This window comes from Balaenoptera borealis (genome assembly GCF_965194805.1).
Source record: "Balaenoptera borealis genome assembly, chromosome: 20".
In the NCBI taxonomy this organism is placed as follows: Eukaryota; Metazoa; Chordata; class Mammalia; order Artiodactyla; family Balaenopteridae; genus Balaenoptera; species Balaenoptera borealis.
This window is the reverse complement of record NC_138879.1, coordinates 14,597,053-14,618,035: the sequence shown is the minus strand read 5'-3', so window position 1 is coordinate 14,618,035 and position 20,983 is coordinate 14,597,053. Positions and strand designations below refer to the sequence as shown.

The 20,983-nt window shown below is 45.2% G+C and overlaps 1 protein-coding gene and 1 long non-coding RNA gene across 8 annotated transcripts in view; one reads left to right on the top strand and one right to left on the bottom strand.

The window, feature by feature from the left end:
- Positions 1-20,035, bottom strand: part of ERN1 (endoplasmic reticulum to nucleus signaling 1) — a 98,305-nt gene extending 78,270 nt beyond the window's left edge. For 5 of the 7 annotated variants that reach the window (XM_082373672.1, XM_082373674.1, XM_082373678.1 and 2 more), the window contains exons 1-2: positions 19,915-20,035; positions 5,265-6,968 (exon numbers count right to left, since the gene is read on the bottom strand). Coding sequence is in view for 2 of the 7 variants with exons in the window: in XM_082373675.1 (XP_082229801.1) it covers positions 5,265-5,363 (99 nt within the window). In the remaining 5 variants the exon portion in view is untranslated. Of the gene's footprint in view, positions 1-5,264; positions 6,969-19,914 lie in introns of those variants that run through there. The other 2 variants (XM_082373676.1, XM_082373673.1) reach the window with 2 other exon arrangements.
- Positions 20,036-20,091: 56 nt separating this feature from the next.
- On the top strand, positions 20,092-20,515 carry LOC309619051. The gene is made up of 2 exons (XR_014238734.1): positions 20,092-20,198; positions 20,429-20,515. It is a non-coding gene; the product is annotated as an uncharacterized lncRNA (long non-coding RNA).
- Positions 20,516-20,983: the final 468 nt, after the last annotated feature.

Sequence of the window (20,983 nt, the reverse complement as noted above, 5' to 3'; positions counted from 1 at the left end):
CCATTCAAAAATCTGTACCCAAATGTTCACAGCAGCATTATTCATAACAGCCAAAAAGGGGAAACCCAAATGTCCATCAAATGAAGAACAGATGAACAAAATGTGGTATATCCACATAATGGAATATTTATTCATCAATAAAAAGGAACAAAGCACTGATACAGGCTACAACATGGATGAACCTTGAAAACATTACACTCAGTGAAAGAAGCCAGACACGGAAGACCACATGTAGCATGATTCCATTTATATGTAAGGTCCAGAACAGGCAAATCTACAGAGACAAATGTAGATCAGTGGTTACCAGGCGCTGGGAGGTTTGTGGGAAATGGGGAGTGACAGCTAATGGGTATGGAGCTTCTTTTGGGGATGACGAAAATATCATAAAATTGGTAGTGGTGGTGGCTGCACAATTCTGTGAATATATTAAAAGTCATTGAACTGTATATTTTAAATGGGTGAATTGTATGCTATGTGAATTATAGCTCAATAAAGCTGTTAAAATGTTAATAGAGGTAATGTTTGGGTAATAGAATTATAGATATGTTGTGCTTTTTTTAAAATTTAGACTATCTATGCTTTCTTTTTTCTTTATTACCACAAATATGATAATACTTTGAGAGATTTTTTTTCAAATCTTCCCATGTTATCATACAGAAAGCACCAAACACACAAAAGATTTGAAGAAAAGGAAATCCACCTTTCTTATAATAGTGGAAAAACTGGAAAGAACCCATATGACCCCAGTAGGGTGATCACCAGGCAAAGCATGGCTTATTACCACACCAACCCTGCTCAGCTATGACCCCAGTCCCTAACCTGAGGCTGGGCACAGAAGGCTCAAATGCTTTTTGAGTGGATGACGGTTTACTAAGGTGCTACCGAAAGTGACAAATACAATGGTGCACTCAGAACATTTCCAAACAGGTCACAGGAGACATTCTGTGAAAAAAAAAAAAACTGAACAAAAATACAGAACACAGGGACTTCCCTTGTGGCGCAGTGGTTAAGCATCCGCCTGCCAATTCAGGGGACACGGGTTCGAGCCCTGGTCCGGGAAGATCCCACGTGCCGCGGAGCAACTAAGCCCCCATGCGCCACAACTACTGGGCCTGTGCTCTAGACCCCGCGAGCCACAGTTACTGAGCCCGCGTGCCACAACTACTGAAGCCTGCGCACCTAGAGCCCGTGCTCCGCAACAAGAGAAGCGACCGCAATGAGAAGCCCGCGTGCAGCAACGAAGAGTAGCCCCCGCTCCCCGCAACTAGAGAAAGCCCACGTGCAGCAACAAAGACCCAACACAGACAAAAAATTTTTTAAATAAATAATTAATTAAATAAATAAAAATACAGAACACATTTTTACACTGTTCGACTTGCTGTGTCTTTGTACATGAACAAAGATCATAAGATAATCAGAAGTGATGCAGAGACTGTGTAAAAGGAACTTAAAATTTTAAAAAGTCATGTAAGCAAGGACCTTGGGATTTTTTGTTTGTTTTTGTATGGTATCTGGGGGGGGGGCGCATTTTAAGTTCTACTTTTCCCAGTCCGTATGTGGTCTGGTGCACTCACTCATTTACTCTGAGCATGTGTTGCTCTGAGGCAGCAAAGTCTGAAACCAAACATGGGGTATAGGTAAAGATAAAGATAGGGAAAAAAAAAAATCCCCAGCCCCTGGGAAATACAGCCAACCAGCATGTTTATTATTCACAGACTACGATTCACTGTCCCTATTTTTTAAGCCAGCCTCATACTCTAATCATATTGCTAGGTTACAGGCCCCGAGTTATGCGTGCATAATAAAAACAGAATCCATCAAAATGATACATTAGGCTTTTCTCCCCTATATCATCTCTTTAGGGAGAACATTTGATCATTATAAAACACACACAATATTAAGCCTAAGGATTACTGTGGATTCCCCAAACCAAAGAGGTTTCCAATGAAAATGAAATAGTTATCCAATGATTCTTCAACCTGAAGAATGGAGAGGCCATCGGAGGCATGCAAATAACTATAACCCCCAGGCCCATGCACATGGCACTGTTCTGTTCAGACATGAAGAAACCTTTACATAGCTCACTGGCTTTATATTCGGGAATATGGTCTACTGTCGAACTTTCTCAAGAATCACTCTCATACACATTTTTTCTTGTGCTCTTAGAAGCCATATGACTGCGGAGAGCCTCCTGGGCAGGCGAGTTAATGAAACAAAACAAACGCACGTGCACAACTACAGTCTAATTTCAGGGTCAGCAGTCCTGAGAACACGAGCTGCATGAAACACCCTCTTCACTCTCCTCGTGGCAGCAGTATTAATACGCGATACCTCCTATGAGGATAATTCATGCGGGTGATGACTATCAGGATAAATGATAAGCAAGGCCATTTCTAGTTAAGACTCGTGTCTCCGTGTGTTTTTGTACACACGTGATCTGCAGTTCTCCGTGAAGTTGTTTATCCCCCTCTAAAACCAAAACATCGGCTGAATAAAAGAAATTGCATATCCTCTAGCTGAAGAAAGTACCCTGCCTCACGTGCCACAGATCTCTTTGGTACTTGAGAGAAATGACACCCAAACACTGTACAATGAGGACCACAGAGCAGCAATGATGCAACACAAACCAACATTAGGCACAAGATCCAGGTCTAGGAAGGAGGCGAAAAACTCACTGACTGAATAAGCACCTTCTGGATTAACAACAGACAGCCCTGAGTGCTTAGTAACACCGATATAACTGCATTTTGGATCCGGTAGCCTGGAGTCTCAGCTTGCAGGTGAGTCAATGTCTGGCTCAGACACACACTGAAGGAAAATCACAATACTGCCTCCTCTGCACTAGTTACTTCACCAATCAAAAAGAAACAGCATCAAAAAATATTCCTTGCTCAGGCATAGTATAACACTGAAAAATGATGACTTAGAGTAAAAACACCTTTGGGGGGTGGCAAGGAGAATTTACATTATCTGTGATGTGCCAGGTCCCTTCACACCTGTTAGTGTGTTAGCTGTTCCCATTTCATAGATCAGGAAACAGAGTCTGTAAGACTCTGAGGACACAGCTACCAAGGGACCAGAAAGAACTCAGGTTTGTCTGATTTTACAGCCAGTACATTCTGCACAACATCACTGCTGCCTGGTTTAACTGCAAACTCTGCAATGCGTTTCATTTAGAATTTTGAAATAATATGTCCCACTATGTTTGGGGATCGAAATTTTTACTGGTAGGTAATTCTGGGAGTGAAATTCTGACCTTTGCCCTAAAAAGCAGTTACACTAAAACATAACCTTTTGATAAGGGTTGGACTCTTTTACCATGAACTCTGAAAAGTTTGGATTTCTAAATACAATTTGGAAATATTTACATGAACCGAAACTATAGTCCCAACTAAGGCTAAATAGTTATTTTTGGTTCTTTAGCCGAAGTTGTTCAATAACTAAAACACTAGACTCCAGTGACAGAATAGCACACGAAAAGATGTGGCAAAGAAAACAACATACAGAAGGCTCTGATGATATGAAATGATTGATTTCCATGTCATACATTTTGGTCACTCTCTTTACACTCTTATTTGTGGACAGATGCCAGGCAGCAGTTAACCAATCCAAGATGAAATGTTCAAGTTCAAAACCTGACCCCAGTTTTGAAAGTGGATTTTTAAAAAATTCAATCAGAAGGAAAACTTAACTGACACGAGTTTTACTGTGAAGTGTGTACAAATTTTCCTTTAAAAAAAACCCTGGGATTTCCCTGGTGGCACAGTGGTTAGGAATCTGCCTGCCAATGGAGGGGACACGGGTTCGAGCCCTGGTCCAGGAAAATCCCATGCCGTGGAGTAACTAAGCCCACGCGCCACAACTACTGAGCCTGCACTCTAGAGCCCACGAGCCAAAACTACTGAGCCCACGTGCCACAACTACTGAAGCCCGGGCGCCTAGAGTCCATGATCTGCAATAAAGAGAAGCCACCTCAATGAGAAGCCTGTGCACTGCAACGAGGAGTAGCCCCCACTCGCTGCAACTAGAGAGAGCCCGGGCGCAGGAGCAAAGACCCAACGCAGCCAAAAATAAATTAATAAATTAATTTAAATAAATAAATAAATAACCCTGAATTTGAAAAAGGTGGCCTCGTATTACTTCAGCTGTTTCCAAATTCTTGTTACCCCAAGAGCACGGACTATTATTTACCTAAAATGCATAACCTCCAAAGAGTTCATGCTGTGGCACTCAGGTATACACATGTCAATTCTCCACCTGGACACCTGGTACCTGATACACCATATTAAAAAGTACACAGTGTAGGTCATTAAACAGAACCTGCTCCAATGCACCATACCCACATCCTGAACAATACGTTTTGTTTCTTTTTTTTTTTTTTAAACCACTCACTAATTTAGGTTCTTCCAACCAGAAGGGGAAAAAAAGCCAAGTCTGTCCACAAAATGTCCTCCCAGCCACGGTGCCCGAATCCACAGCCTGAGTGAAGGCCTGAAAGTTAAATAAATGTAAACCAGGCTCTTCTCTCCAGAAAAAGATGAAAAGACTTTTTGGACAGCCCCACGGTGCTCTCCCGTGAGGAGACAGTCTTTCGTTTAAAGTTTCGAAGCGGCTTCACTGCTGTCCCATATGGGGTCTTGAAAAAAAGAGTACCATTCCCACCGCTTAACCTGCTTAACGATGTCTTGCTGCCTGAAAGGAAGCCCGCTGCCTCCAATGCCAAGAAACCTGCAAGGCAGGTGAGCAGAATCAAGCTCTAGGGTAAGAACGCTTACCCACTTCCAGTGGCATTCGTTTCCCAAAGTTCTCGCATTTTGAAAAGTTCAAGCGAAGATTACAAACGCAAGACATTCCCTTTCCCTTGGTTACAGGGCCCTTTCTGCCCTTCCTCCGCGGCCACCGCCAGGCCGAGTTGGCGCCCACCGGCGGGAAGGGTCCGGCAGGTGGGGCGGCCTCCCAAGGGCCCGGGGCCTTCTGGAGACCCCGAGGTGCCGCTAGGATGACACAAAGTTGCGCCGGAGAGCACACGGCCCGGGAGGCGCTGCTCGTGACAGCCGCGCTGGCCCGCGAGGCCCCTGGGTGGCGGACGCCTCGGCGGGGCCGGCGTGGCCGCCACTCCGGCCGGTCAGGAGGCCGCCACTCCCCGCCCGGCGCCGTCTCCGCCCGGGCGCACGGAGCCTGGGGCCGCCGCCGCCGCCGCGCTCCCGGCTCGGACCCCGGCCCGCCCTGCGCCGTTCCCCACCCCAACCTTCCCGGTCACTCACCCCGGGGCTGGGCAGCAGCAACGCCAGCAGCAGCAGCTGCAGTCGGGCAGGCATGGCGAGGACTCGGCCCTGGCTCCTGGCCGGTCCGGCCGGCTCCATGGGGGCGGTGCGGGCGGGCAGAGGACGGGGCGGGGGCGCCGCGACGACAGCGCGGCGGTGGCCGGGACTCGGCAGACGCAGAGCTAACTAGGCGGTGGTGGCACCCCCATTCCCGGCCCTATAAGTGCCGGGCGCCGGCGCTTCTTCCGGTCGGGGCGGGGCAGGAGGCGGGGCCGGCCTAGGGGCGGGCCGGGGATTGGGCGGGGCCCAGGCTTGGGGGCGGGCTGGGGCTGGCCTGGGCGGGGCTGTCGCTGGAGGGGCGGGGTTATAGGCGGTGCCAAAGGCGGCTTGGGCCTCCGGCTGGCCTTGACTGCCCCGGCCGCGGCGGCAGGAGAAGAGCACCAGGCTTCTGCGTCGGGCATCTAGGGACGCTGAGTGATCGAGGCAAAGAGCTTGCCTGAGGGCAAGGGGAGACCGGCAACCCCGCCACGCGGGCGCATTCCCTGCCCCAGGCGGTCCCAGTGATCCCGCTGAGAGATCCGCTGCGTCAGACTTGATCAGGAAAGGCCAGGAGACAGCCCGTGCCGAGTGTCCAGAGTCCCCGCTCCGTCTTCCCGCCGTGGTGGGATCGTCAGCGACCTCCGGAGTGAGGGTCGGCAGCTGGCAGGGGATTCCTGCAACCCGGCGCTTCTGCCCTGCGCGCGGCTATCGCCGAGTTCGCAGCCCTGGGGTCCTCCAGCTGCGCCTCAGTTAGTCCAAAGGACCCTTTCTTTGTCCTCAGGAATTCCCCTCAAATCATGTCCAACAGCCACCAGTTCCCTTTGGAATAACCACGGCCAAATAAAAAATTACAAGCAAAGAAGGAAACCATTTCAGCTGCTGGTGTCATGTGTGTTTATGTGGCATTTGTAGATGTGACCTCGTGAAGCTCACTGGAGGGAGTGGGTTTGTTGTGGGTTTGTCATACAAGGTCCGTTTGAAGGTTGTGGGCTATTAACCTGATGTAAAGAGCCCTGCTGTTTGGTCACTCTGTCCAGTGCTGCCCTCCACTTTGATGGAAGCCTCTCTCCAGGGGACATTTGTAACAAGACAGAATAAACTAAGGTTCAGAGCACAACATTTCCATATTCTAGGAGAAAAGGAAAAAAAAGATGGCAGCTTCTCTAATTTTTCTTTTTTGTTTTTTTAATTAATTTATTTTATTTTTGGCTGCCTTGGGTCTTTGTCGCTGCCTGCAGGCTTTCTCTAGTTGTGGCGAGCAGGGGCTACTCTTCGTTGCAGTGCGCGGGCTTCTCATTGCAGTGGCTTCTCTTGCTGCGGGAGCACGGACTCTAGGCGCGTGGGCTTCCGTAGTTGTGGCATGCAGGCTCAGTAGTTGTGGCTCGCAGGCTCTAGAGCACAGGCTCAGTGGTTGTGGCCCACGGGCTTAGTTGCTCCGCGGCATGTAGGATCTTCCTGGCCCAGGGCTCCAACCCGGGTGCCCTGCATTGACAGGCGGATTCTTAACCACTGCACCACCAGGGAAGCCCTCTAATTTTTCTTGACTTGCTCGTATGACAGCCTAAGATTTTTCAGGGTTTGGGGGAAAGGAGTAAGCAATGCTAGAGAAATAAAGAAGTAGGGACTGTATTCAATATCTTGTAATCACCTATAATGGAAAAGAATCTGAAAAAGAATATATATATATATGAATCACTTTCTGTACACCTGAAACTAACACAACATTGTAAAATCAACGATACTTCAATAAAAAATAATATAATTTAAAAAAAAAAGTAGTGGGGGACTGACCAGATATCTGACCTGGGTGCATGTGAATCAATCCTATCCCACTAGAGCAGACAGAAATGCTCATGGTAAACCAAAATCCCATCAACAAAGTTCCCCATTCCCAACTTCATATGCCTGAATCACAGTCAAGGGACTAAACCCTTGCTGGAGAATCCAACACACCAGTTTAAGAGCAGGACAAATCTTGGCAACTGTGAAAGCAGTAGACACATTTTGAAAAGTGTTATCTGCATGTCTAAATGCAAACGGAGAGGTTTGAGATTGGCAAGGGGTGTGCAGAAACACAAGCTCCATCACTCCTGACCAGTGTGGCCAGGTGTCCAGGGAGGAGCCCACAGAAAGTGGGAGGAGCTCTTTAATGATTATCCATCCGGCATGCAAGCTGACAACAGGATCTGTAAGACCACAGGGTTGAGTTAAAAGAGAAGCCTGATCACAAAATGCTGCTTTCACATGCCTTCTCTGGTGCTTTTTCTCCGACCGAGTGACTCTAGGAGGGGAACTTTCTGTGCTGGAACTCTGGCAGCCCTTTTACAATTCAAAATGTCACTGTGACCCTGTAAGCACAGCAGATAAAACACAGAGGGGAATGCTTACCTCAATCTGACTCATAAATCAGTTTTAAAGATCCAGTAAAGAAAAAAAAATCCGTTCCAAGGAGACTGGACCAGGTAGGTATATTTATCTTGTACTCATCTGGACCAAATCTCCAGGCCATAACTGCATTGTTATGCAGTGCATAACTGCACTGTTATAGGTTCTCAGAATTTCTTATGCACCAGTTAGGTTACTCTTATGCTTAATCATACAGGCACATGTCTTGTGCCTGTCTCCATTTGATTGGCAACTCACACTGATAAGTTCTGGTTTTATTTACGGCAGCCTTGCCCACAATCTTGTTCCATAGTCAAGTATTGTTTTAGACAGCTTTTTGCTTTTGATAAAGCAAAAGCTGGCATTGCTGATAAATACAGACAGAAATGGAAATATTTTTGCAGGGTGCCTTTGAAGTGGACCTGCCCATAGAAAAGGCCTGAAAATGACCTTTCTGGAAGTTGTTTTAAATAACATCCACTAAACAAGGCAAAGGTCATGGTTTTAGTGTAAAGATAAGCCCTCTTTTTCCACCAAGGTTAAAATATATGTTCAGCAAAGACTGGAGCAGGCAGGACCTGACTATGTCAGCAGAGGTGAGGGAGTGGTGGGAGAAAGTGAGCTAAAATCTTATTTTCACTTCTCTCTAAATCAGTGGCTCCCAAACTTGGAGAGTTTTTTAAAAAAGATTCCCAACACCTTTTTCTGCCCTCTTCCCCCTACTGATTCCGAATCTCCTGGGGTGGAGCCCTGTGGGGTGGAGACTGTGTGTTTTCCAGTTCCCGCAGGTGATAGGGGCAGCCAAGGTCCTGGAATCCGGCTCACTCAGAATGTCCAGTGTTAATCCCTGTGGCCATTAATCCCTTTTCTTTATTTTAGCAAATGTCGCCCTCTAGTGGAAGTTATGATCCAGCCTTCAAATGTTTGTGCCTGTCTCAATTCTGTTTGAAACCCTTCAAAATTTCACTTAAAAATGATTACGAGGTTGGTTTGCAGATAGCTATTTAGTGAGAGAGTAGTTCCCTTTGAAGGAGACTTGAAAGGAAAAGCTAGTAAAACCAGAAAGGGAGGTCATGGTTGAAAGCTTCAGTACCATCTCAAAGGAACAGTGTCTTTACCAGGCTAAATCCACTTTGACTATTTTGAGTGATCTCCACGCTGCCGCTGCTCCCAAACAGACTTGAACTTACAGCACATGTTGAGGGGTGGTTAAGGGATAAATAAAATGATGAAGCAAGAGTTTCTGGTAGCAAGCTAAATGTTTATCTCCTTCATGTCCTAATTTTTTAAGGGAAATTCTTTAAAAGCTGCTGTCACTGTGAGCAGTTTGGTTCTTAGGTAAATAGAACCTTGGTTCTTCCTGTTCCAGGATGACTGGATGTGAAGAGATTGTGCCACTCACTCCGGAGAACTTCTCTTTACCACAGAATCCAATCTGCTGTACACTTTTTTGCTACTGCAAAGATGATTCTTATCACAGTTAACATTGGTTGGCTGTGGGCTATTGTTTGGAAATGTGCAAACACATGTTTTATAGGACCAGCTCATGCTATCTGCATAACAGTTCTATGAGGTAGTGTTCTTAGCCCCATTTTACAGATGATACATTGGAATCTTAAAAGATTAACGGCCAGGTGGGTAACACATAGCTAGTAAGTGGCACAACATGGATTTTTTTTTTTTTTTTTGGCTGTACCGCACATCATGTGGGATCTTAGTTTCCCGACCAGGGATTGAACCTGGGTCCATGGCAGTGAAAGTGCTGAGTCCTAACCACTGGACCACCAGGGAATTCCCAGCACAACCTGGATTAGAACTCAGCTGTCAAAAAAAAAAAAAAAAAGAACTCAGCTGTCTACATAACTTCGGAGTTCATTGAGGCAACCACAGATGCTGCAGCCTGTTCCACCATCGCTGGCTGTTATCCTTGCCCCTCCCCCAGCGTAGTGACAAGGTACCATTCTGTGGCCCGCAAATGTGGTTAGGCAGGAGCCCAGACTGCCTTGTCCCTGGAATACTATTAACAAACAGAAGTTTGTTCAAATATGTGGTGATAAGGGGCATTGCCTCAAATAACATGTAAGTCTCCTGATCTCACCTGGGGGTTGATTGTGCAAAAGCACAACTCACAAAAGGCACAGACCAGCCACCTGGGAGAGAAGAGTGAGCTTTCCCCTGGGGTTTCTGCCCTGGGAGGGAGCTCAGTCTAATCCTGATTATTTGTTCACTTCCCTCTGAGCTGTTGTATTTTACACCCATTTGTGCTGAGTCTATATGCCACCATGGTGAAGTGTCCATAGTGGTACCAGTGTATCGTATATTAAGATTCTCAAAGGGCCAGCTCAGTGCCAACGTGTAAACGGCCATCCTCTCAGAGTGCCTCTTCTTCCTCACTGGTCAGTCCCTCCTAATCCCCTGGGATCCAGCTTATTTCAACAGAACTCTCTGGAAACTTCTCTCAAGCAGCTCATATTCTTCCTCCTGCAAAATCCCAGTGGGCTTGCTTTATCTTTTTTACCCTGGGCCTCTCTTCAGTTCACGTATGTTTTTGTTTGGTTGGTTTTTGGGTTTTTTTGGCCGTGCCGCCTGACTTGTGGGATCTTAGTTCCCGGACCAGGAACTGAACCCGAGGCCTCGGCAGTGAGAGTGCAGAGTCCTAACCACTGGACTGCCAGGGAATTCCCTCAGGTATGTTAACAGTTCTTTTTTCTTGAACTTTTTCTCCTTGGATAGTACCATTTTCCGGTTTTCCTCCTGTCTCTCTGCTCTTTTTCCTCCTTGTAGACTGTGTTTCTTAAGGCTCAAGATATGTACCTTACCTCTTCTCTCTCTCTCCTTTCTCTCCAAGAGAGCTCATTCACAGACATAACCAAATTTTATTTTTTTTAATTTTTTAAAAAATATTTTTGAGTATTTTTTCTTTTTTTAAAAATTTTATTTATTTTTTTTTTGGCTGTGTTGGGTCTTCGTTGCTGAGCGCCAGTTGCGGTGAGCAGGGGCTACTCTTCGTTGCGGTGAGCAGGGGCTACTCTTCGTTGTGGTGAGCAGGGGCTACTCTTCGTTGCGGTGCGTGGGCTTCTCATTGCGGTGGCTTCTCTTGTTGTGGAGCACAGGCTCTAGGCGTGCGCACTTCAGTAGTTGGGGCTCGCAGGCTCAGTATTTGTGGCGCACGGGCTTAGTTGCTCCACAGCATGTGGGATCTTCGCAGGGATCGAACCCGTGTCCCCTGCATTGCCAGGCAGATTCTTAACCACTGCGCCACCAGGGAAGTCCATAACCAAATTTTAGAGTAGAAAGAAACTTTAGCTATAATTTCGTCACCTTCATTTTTCAGATGACCTCATCTTTGACCTCGGATGGTTTCCACTAATTCATTAATTTATTCATTCATTCTTTTAACAAATACCATCAAGGGCTTCTGAGTTCAAAGGATTGGTACCATGAAGGAATATCACAGTTCGCAAGCTGGTAAAGGTGATAGGACGTGCAGAGAGAGAACCAATGTACAAGGCCAACTGTGAAAAGTGCAAGGAGGTGAGAATAAACTCAGAAACAGAACTATGGTGTTCAAGAGAGAGATGGGTCTGGTGAAAGGAAGGAGGTGGGATGGATAGAGCAGGGAGGGCTTCATGGAAGAAGTGGTATCTGGGCTAGGCCTTCTGTTAGATTTGATAGGGGAAAGGAATAGTCTAGGGGGAAAGGAGGACCAGAACAAAAGCCTGGAGAAGGGAAAGGACTGTGTGGCTTCATGGAAGCCCCAGCTGCCTCATTAGTGAGCTCGTGTGCTTACTTCGGCAGCACGTATACTAAAAACAAGTGAGCTCATGCTCGACTTCTACCCAGAGGAGCAGCAGGAAATGAGGCAGGGCAGGCAGGATGGGCCAGTGGGTGGGGGCGTTAATGTCAGGCTGGGCTTTCTTAGCAGGCAGCAGAGTGAGACGGGACTGAAGGTATGCTTTGCGGGGAGAGTTTGGGCAAAAGACAGGCATTTGAGAGACATCAGGAGCTGGTTAACAAGGGTTATTTGGGCCTTAATCTAGAGCAAGAAAAAGGAAGGGGGGACCAGGGCTGATACAAGAGACCTTACCAAAGCAGGATGGAAAATATTTGACTGGTGCAGTTCAACAAACAAGAAGATTCAGAAGAAGGAATTCAACAACAGTTATCAAGTGTTTACCATGTTCAAGGGACCGTATTACCGAACTGAACTTGGGTCCACTTGCCCGCCTCAAAGCAAAGCCAATTCACTGACACCAGGTTGTGATGAAGGAAAGCATAGTGTTTATTTGCAGCTCACCAAACAAGGAGTATGGGAGTGGCTCATGCTCAAAACTCCCTGTTATTGGCTTTCAGGGATGGGTTTTTAAAGGCAACACTTGGGGTGAGGGCTGCAGGGTGCATGACTTTCTTGATTGGTTGGTGGTGAGGTAATAGGGTGATGTTTCAGGAATCTTAATCATCAACCTTCTGGTTTCAAGCAGTTTGGAGTCTACCTGCTTTTGCTCAGCTTATAGTCACCATCCTCCACTTGGGTGGGTGGTCTAATTTCCTGCAGAACTCAAAGATATGTTTGTCAGATCATTACGTACCTCCCCTGAGGAGGAACTAGGACTCTGTTTTATTGCTGAACTGTTGTCATTACTTTTCTTGTTTAACTGATTTTCCTTTGTTTCTGCATTCCTTCACTTCCCTAATTCCCAGGTCCTGCTCAGCTTCAGCTGTTCTCACCATGGAAGGAGCAAGTGAACAGGAATTAGGGTCCGCCTTGGAAAAAGGGCAGATATGCTAGGTGGTACTGGCTCTGCCCTAGTGGGCACCTACCCTGGTGAGGCCAATCATTCTACTCTACTGTGGTAGCTAAGTTTCCAAAGATGGCCCCAAACAATACTTTCCCTCCTTATAAGCCATGCTGCTCTTTCCATCAAAAGTAAGAGCTATTTCCCTTCCCTTTGAATCTGGACTGTCCCCGTGACTGGTGTCCAGAAGTGACATTCTGAGACTTCCCAGCCCAAGTTTAAAGGGCATGGCAACTTCCATTTCCTTCCTCTTGGAATACCTGCTCTTGGATGCTCCCTCTTGGAATCTAGCTGCCATCTTGGGAGAAGCCCAAGCCACACTCAGGCCACATGGAGGAGAATGGAGTTGCTTTAATCAACAGCTCCCAGCTGCCAGCCATCTAGGTGAGTCATTTTGGATGTTTCAGCCCAATCAAGCCCCACGGTGACCACATGGAACAGAAGTCCCTCTCAGCTGAGACGGTAAGCAGAGAGGGTAGGGGGTCTCCAGAGAAAGAGAACCAGGCATGGCTTTCTTGACATAAGAGAAGCCCTTATTGGCCTAAGCTATTTTGTGATCTAAGCCTGGCCACAATGCTTGCCCTTGAACAGGTCTCAGTAATTAAAGATCTTAAGGCAAGTGAGGGAATGCAGGAACAAAGGAAACACAGTCAAGAAAAAATAGCTCAGTGATAAAACAGAGTCCTAGTTCCTCCTCAATGGATATACATAATAATCTGGTAAGGTCTTTTGAGTTGTTCTACAGGAATTTAGGCCCCCACCCAGGTGAAGGATGGCTAAGACCCCAGACTGGTCTGAACCTAAGGAATGATGTTAACTTATTCTGACCTTTGTGCCTTCAGTCAACTAAAGCTTGGACTCTGTCAAACTTTGCCCCAATTCTGTGCTGAATTCTCCTCTACTCAAGGCCCTTCATGAATATGCACACACTGCCCCAGCCTCTTCACGAATATGCATATACTTCCACTGTCTCTTCATGAATATGCATATACTGCACCAGCCTCTTCATGAATATGCATATACCCTTAGCTTAAAACTTCCCCAGTTTTGCTGCTTGGGGAGACACTGCTTTGCGAAACATCCCCGGCGTTCTCCTTACTTGCTGCAAGTAATAAATCCTTCCTTCTCCCAGCCTTTGGCTTGGTTGTGTCTTTTGGCTTGACACCTACCAAGAGGCAAACCCTGTTTTCAGTTAACAAGACTAGTTAACTCACAGATCTGTGAGAGATAATAAAATGGCTGTTGTTTTAAACCACTAAGTTATGTAGTGGTTTGTTGTGCAGTAATAGTTAACCAAAACAGCTACCCATCTGACCAACTTTACTCGACCCATGGGTAGGCTTGTATCCAACCTGGCCCCAACTAGAGCCACGAAAAGAGACTCGTTTCCTCTTTACCGGCAAGGCCGGGAGGTGTGAGGCCCAGGAGCTGCCTCCATCGTGTAAAGAAAGCCAACACAAAAGAAAAAAGTTGACAAGTAAAGAGAAGCACAGATGCAGTCAAGGAGCCCTGCACAAGCTTAAGTTCTGATTCTAGTTGGCTTGACATCAGCCTGCACAGCTCTTCTTCCCCTATTTAAACAAACCTTCCCCTTTTTATCCCAGCTAGTTTGAGTTGGGTTTCCATCACTTACAACCAATAATCCCTGATTAAAATGCTAGCTCAACATTTCTAAGAGGACTAAATCAACAATATACGTGACTACACCTGGCCCATGACCTACACTAAAGACATCATTTTACACTCACCATACTGGCAAACATATAAAAAGTGTGATGATATCAAGAGTTGGTGAGGGTGGAGGCCAATGTGGGAGTGCAGATTAGAGCCTCCACTTTGGAAAATAATTTGCTATTATCTGGAAAGTTGGAAATGTGCTTACCTAGCAATTGTGCTTCTGTGTGCATACCCCAAAGGATCTTTTGCACACACACAAGAATATTCAGAGCAGCTTTGTTTGTCATACTAAAAACTGGAAGATATTTTAAACATCTAACCTAAAGAGGAGAGATGTATAAACTGCAGTATAATTGTGTACTGGGATGCTACACAGTAGTGAAACTGGTCGCATTACTACAAGTCCTGGTTGCATTACATACAACATGAATGTCGCCAATATTAAGCAATAAAAAGAGCAAGTCCAGAAGAATATATACAGTATATTCTATTTCTATAAAGCTCAAAGTCAGGCAAAACTAAATAATATACAAATATATGAAACGAAAATCTAAAAAAAAGCAAAAACCAGACAAACTCAAAATTCAGGACAGTGGTTTTCTCTGAGAGTAAGGGAGGGAGAAGTAGTCAGAAGGGGCCAAAAGTGAGCTTCAAAGTTACTGATGATGTCATTTCTCTTAAACTAAGTGGTATCTGAATGTTCAATTTATTAATATCTCCAAATCACACATATACTTTTATGTACTCTCTGTATTCAGAGATACTTCAAAATCAAAATTTTAAATGAATTTTTAAAAATTGAAGTATAGTTGATTGATGATGTTGTGTTGGCTTCAGGTATACAGCATAATGATTTGGGATTTTTTTTGCAGATTATATTCCATTATGGGTTATTACAAGATACTGGGTATAATTCTTTGTGATAGGCAGTAAATTCTTTATTTTTTTTTAAGCACCCTTCTTTACATTCATGTATTCTTTTTTTTTTTAAATTTTGGATATAATTTTATAGCAGTAAACTCAGTAAAGACATTTTCATAGGTCAGTGAAAAAAGGTAAAATCTTTCATATATGAGGCATAAAATCACATGTTAATGTAAATTGACAGAATGTGTGGTACTGGAACAAGAATAGAGAGGACTGTGAAATAGAATAAAATTAAAAGTAGAGCCCGAATAATGTGGAACCCTAGTACATGATAAAAGTGACATCTCAAACCACTGCTTCAAAAATGGGCTTTTTAAAAAATTAATTAATTAATTAATTAAAAATTAATTAATTAATTTTTGGATGCGTTGGGTCTTCGTTGCTGCACCCGGGCTTTCTTTAGTTGAGGCGAGCGGGTGCTGCTCTTCATTGCAGTGTGCTGGCTTCTCATTGCGGTGGCTTCTCTAGTTGCAGAGCACGGGCTGTAGGCGCGCAGGCTCAGTAGTTGTGGCTCACTGGCTCTAGAGCACAGGCTCAATAGTTGTGGCGTGCAGGTTTAGTTGCTCCGCGGCATGTGGGATCTTCCCAGACCAGGGCTTGAACTCGTGTCCCCTGCATTGGCAGGCAGATTCTTAGCCACTCCAAACTCCGGAACTCCACACTCCAGAGGCCCTCCTTGCCACATGCTGCCTCTCCCCTTCCGTCATTCATTTATTTTTATTTATTTATTTATTTTATTTTTTGGTTGTGTTGGATCTTCATTGCTGCACACGGGCTCTTCTCTACTTGTGGTGAGCAGGGGCTACTCTGTTGTGGTTTACGGGCTTCTCATTGTGGTGGCTTCTCTTGTCCCCGAGCATGGGTTCTAGGTGCACGGCCTTCAGTAGTTGCAGCACGCGGGCTCAGTAGTTGTGGCACAGGGGCTTTGTTGCTCCACAGTGTGTGGGATCTTCCCGGATCAGGGATCAAACCCGTGTCCCCTGCATTGGCAGGCGGATTCTTAACCACTGCGCCACCAGGGAAGTCCCTAGGCAGTAAATTCTTGTTGCTTTTCTATTTTATGTATACTAAGTTTGTATCTGTTAATCCCATACTCCTAATTTGTCTCTCTCCCCTTTGGTAACCATAAATTTATCTTCTGTGTCTGTGAGTCTGTTTCCATTTGTATTATTTTTTAGAGTCCACATATAAGTGATATCATATAGTCTTTGTCTTTCTCTGACTTATTTCACTAAGCATAATATTCTTTAGGTCCATCCACACTGCCACAAATGGCAATATTTCATTCTTTTTTATGGCTGAGTAATATTCCACTGTGTGTGTGTGTGTGTGTGTGTGTGTGTGTGTGTGTGTGTGTGTGTGTATATATATATGAATGACACAGCTTCCTAAACCATTTGTCTGTTGATGGGCACTTGGGTTGTTTCCATGTCTTGGCTATTGTAAATTGTGCTATGAACAATGGGGTGCATGTATCTTTAAATAAATTTTTTAAAGGCAAATACTGTCACATTGGGATAAACACTATAATCCAACCATATGCCTCATACAACGGACACAGTAAGAATAAAATAACATGGAAAGGTTAGAAATAAATGGATGGGCAAACTTGTATCAGACAAACACAAACAAAAAAAAGACATGAGTAATAATGCTAATGTGAGATAAATTAGAACTCAAGGCAAAAGACATAAATAACTTAGAGAGTTATTTTATACACAGATATGTGTAATCCACAATGGAAATATTATCAGCCACAAACCATAATGAGAATAAATAGCATAGCCTCAAAATATACAAATAACAATAGAAGTAATCATGGAAAATGACAGAAGCATATTTTTTAATTTTTTGTTTAAAATTTTTATACAATAAAATTAAATCTTTTGGGTGAACAGTTCTGAGTTTTGACAAATGCATAAAGTCCTGTAACCACCCACACAATCAAGATACACAAAAAATCTATCACCCTCAAAAATGCCTTTGTGCTGCCTTTGTAGCCAAATGCTCCTCACATCCCCAATCTCTTGGGAGTTCTTTGATCTGTTCTCCATCCTTATAGTTTTGTCTTTTCTATAATGTCATATAAATGGAATTATACCATCTTTTGAGTCTGGCTCCTTTCCCACCGCATAACACCTCTGAGATTCTTCCAAGTGTGACATGTGTTGATAGTTCATTCTATTTTTGGCAATATTTTATGGCCAAGTAGCATTTAGTTGTAAGGATGTACCTCAACTGCTTACCACTTACCCACTAAAGTGCTTTTGAGTGATTGCAGTTTTAGGGGATTATGAAAATGGTTGTACTATTTTGCATTCCCACACAGTAATGAAGAAAAGTTCTTGCTGTTTTGCATCCTTGCCTGCATTTGGTATTTGAAGCATGATCTTAACACTTCACTATTAATCAATGAGAGTACATACACTCCCAATCAAGTATAAAATAGAGAGAAAGAGTACATACACTCCCAATCAAGTATAAAATACAGAGAGAGATTTGGACAACATAATTACAGCTAAGATTGAATTAATAAATTTTTTTAATTAATTAATTAATTAATTAATTAATTTTTGGCTGCGTTGGGTCTTTGTTGCTGTGCTTGGGCTTTCTTTTTTCTAGTTGCGGCAAGCAGGGGCTGCTCTTCCTTGCAGTGCGCAGGCCTCTCATTGTGGTGGCTTCTCTTGTTGCGGAGCACAGGCTCTAGGCGCACGGGCTTCATTAGTTGTGGCACGTGGGCTCAGTAGTTGTGGCTCACGGACTCTAGAGTGCAGGCTCAGTAGTTGTGGCGCACGGGCTTAGCTGCTCTGCGGCATGCGGGATCTTCCTGGACCAGGACTCGAACCCATGTCCCCTACATTGGCAGGCGGATTCTTAACCACTGCGCCACCAGGGACGCCCCAAGTTAATCAATATTTCATGTCAATATCTGTACATGATAGTGAAAACATCTCCACTTCAAGAATCTGTGGAACATTTATAAAAGTAGATCATATTCTAGGCTACAAAGAAAACTTTAATTCATTTCCCAATGTAGAAACTGTATGACAGTGTAATAAATGTTGACTTAAAAACAAATGTTTGGGACTTCCCTGGTGGTCCAGTGGTTAAGAATCCACCTTCCAATGCAGGGGACACGGGTTCGATCCCTAGTCGGGGAAGTAAGATCTCATATGCCGTGGGGCAACTGAGCCCGCGTGCGCCACGACTAGAGAGAAGCCCTCGTGCTGCAACGAAGATCCGGCGTGCCGCAACTAAGACCCAACACAGCCAAATAAATAAATAAATACTTTAAGAAAATGTTTCAGCAGCAATAGAAATAATCATTGTAGGGACTTCACTGGTGGTCCAGTGGTTAAGACTCTGTGCTCCCAATGCAGGGGGCCCGGGTTCAATCCCTGGCCAGGGAACTAGATCCCACGTGCCACAACTAAAAGACCCCACATGCTACAACTGAAAGATCCCACGTGCTGCAACTAAGACACGGCGCAGCCAAATAAATAAATAAATATTTTTTAAAAAATCGTGAAGAAAAAAAATGTTGTCTGCCACTCCAGTTCTACAAGGAAATCAAGCCATTAGTCACTGAAGTCACCCACTGAGAGTGGGCCTGTGGGGATTTCAGGATGGAGAAAAACAGGAAGCATTCTGCACTTTGGATACTGCCCCTAGATAGTTAAGATACATATCTAAGGAAAAATTTCCACACCTCCTAGATTCTTGCATCTTCTCATACGTAGAAAAGCACTAAAATCATTAACTTGAGATGTCTGTTCTTTGTGATTAGCAGTAATCTTTGATGTTTGACTACATGTTTTTTCCTCAGCAAAAAAATTCATATATAGCTTGGCTCCTCCCTTACCTCTTGAGAACACTTTCTCATAGCTCTCTGACTGTCTCCTGGGCTACAGTCCTCAGTAAGACACTGAATAAACTCAACTCACAGCTCTTACATTGTGTGTTTTGGTTTTTCTTAAAGTCAACATCATATAGATGTTACAAAACACTTGCCAAAATAACTACTGTTTTGGATCAAAGAGGAATTTTAAAATTTAACTAAAGACTATGTAGAAAATAATGAAAATAAGAGTCCTATTCAACTACAAACTCAGGCTGAAACGCTTTCATTATTACAAAAAAACAATAAACTTTCCTTATTAAGTTAGGAGGAAAAAAGGAAAAGAATTCCCAAGGAAAACATAAATGAAGTAAAGATAACCAGATATTGTGCCCGTGTGTCTTCTGTTCCCTCTCCCAGTAAATCAAACCCAGAGGGCAGGGACATATTATTGACCACTTGTGAATAATATGCCTGGCTCACAGTATGAGCTCAATACTTATAAGTACTTTCAGCTTTCCCAATGTTAGATCTTCTCTCCTTTGGGCTTCCAGAGTAGGCTGTTTATAGCTCTATTTTAGCATTTATTAAAGTATTGCAATCCATAAGTCTTCCACATCACACCAGTCCTTTAAAAACATATTTGTTTACCACTAAGAATGTGCCAGCTGACTGACATTAACTTATTTAAGCCTCGTACACTTTTTTTTTTTTCCTATTTTTCAGATATTGAGGCTCAGAAAAGTAAGTGATCAAGGTCACAGGGCGAATTCATCACAAAGTCCGGATTTGGTTGCACATCAGTCTACTTTCAAACACAAGGTCTTTCTGCCGGAACAGGTTACTTTAAATTCAGGGACAAGACTAGTTTGTCACCTCAGCTCCTAGTCTAGCTCCTGGCACAGAATATTAAACAGGTTAGGCATTACTTGCGCCCTGCCGTTTGTAACGTATCGTTTTGTGTAGTATGGAGAAACGCACTACTCACAGGCCGACGACCTACGTCGCGAAAAAAATCAGAAGAATTTAGGACATCGCGCGACTCTTAGTCTTTCCTTGACGCCCATCTTCACGGTTGGCGTGTAACCGCTCTATATTCTGGAGGACTCAGCGAGCAGGGCCAATCATTAGGCCACTTTACAGGCACGTGGCTGGAAGTTTGACTTGCTATTGGTTAATGGTGGTAAAGCCCGCCCAACCACCTCCGGTCTGCTTCTTTAAGTAGAAGCCCGGCGAGTTCCCCTTCCTTTCAGCGACTGTGAAGTGGCGAAGGTGAGGTGGAGTGTGTTCTGGGCCGGGGCAGGTCTGTCCCCTGTTTCGGGGCCTGGGAACCGGATGGAGGGTGGGCGGCTGGCGGTGATGACATCCGAATTAAAGCACGTGTTAGACTGCTGACGCGGGTGATGCGAACTGGAATCTGAGCCGGGCCGCCGAGGCGGTGGGTGGGAAACGGTCTTGCGGGTATACCACCTCCTCCTCACCCACCGCTCTCGTTCTTGCAGGTCCCAGCCGGGAGAAGGACGTCGGATCTCGTCCTCCCAGCTTGTCGACCCTTCCCCGAAGCCCCTCAATAAAATGGCTTGATCCCAGCGGTGGTGTCTCTGTTGTTTGTCGCGACGCGCTGCCTTTGAGCCCCCGCCGCGCCTGCGCGTGGCGCCGGGGGTCAGGCTGCAGCGCCAGAGCAGCACGCGCTTGCGCATAACTGGGGCCGTCTTGCCCCCGCGGCGGCGGCCCTTTTAACCGCGAGCTACATGGCGGCATTGGGCTGCCGGGGTAGGGGGCTGGGGAAGACGTCGGGGGTCCTGCAGTCTCTGCTTATTCCTGTGCCTGTCCTGTGAGTCCGAGTGTTCTCTCCGGGGAAATCAGTGAGACGGTCAGGTTCATTTAACCGCGGCGGGGAGGGCGTCTGCAGGGAGGGGAGATGAGAATCCGGCTGTGTCCTAGAACAGCTTGAGTGAAGGCCGTAGTGCACTTGACACGAACTGGCTCCCGGTCTTGAGCTGCATGGGCTGAACTCGTCTGGCTGCGGTGTATTCGCGGACTACTTAGGAAAAACC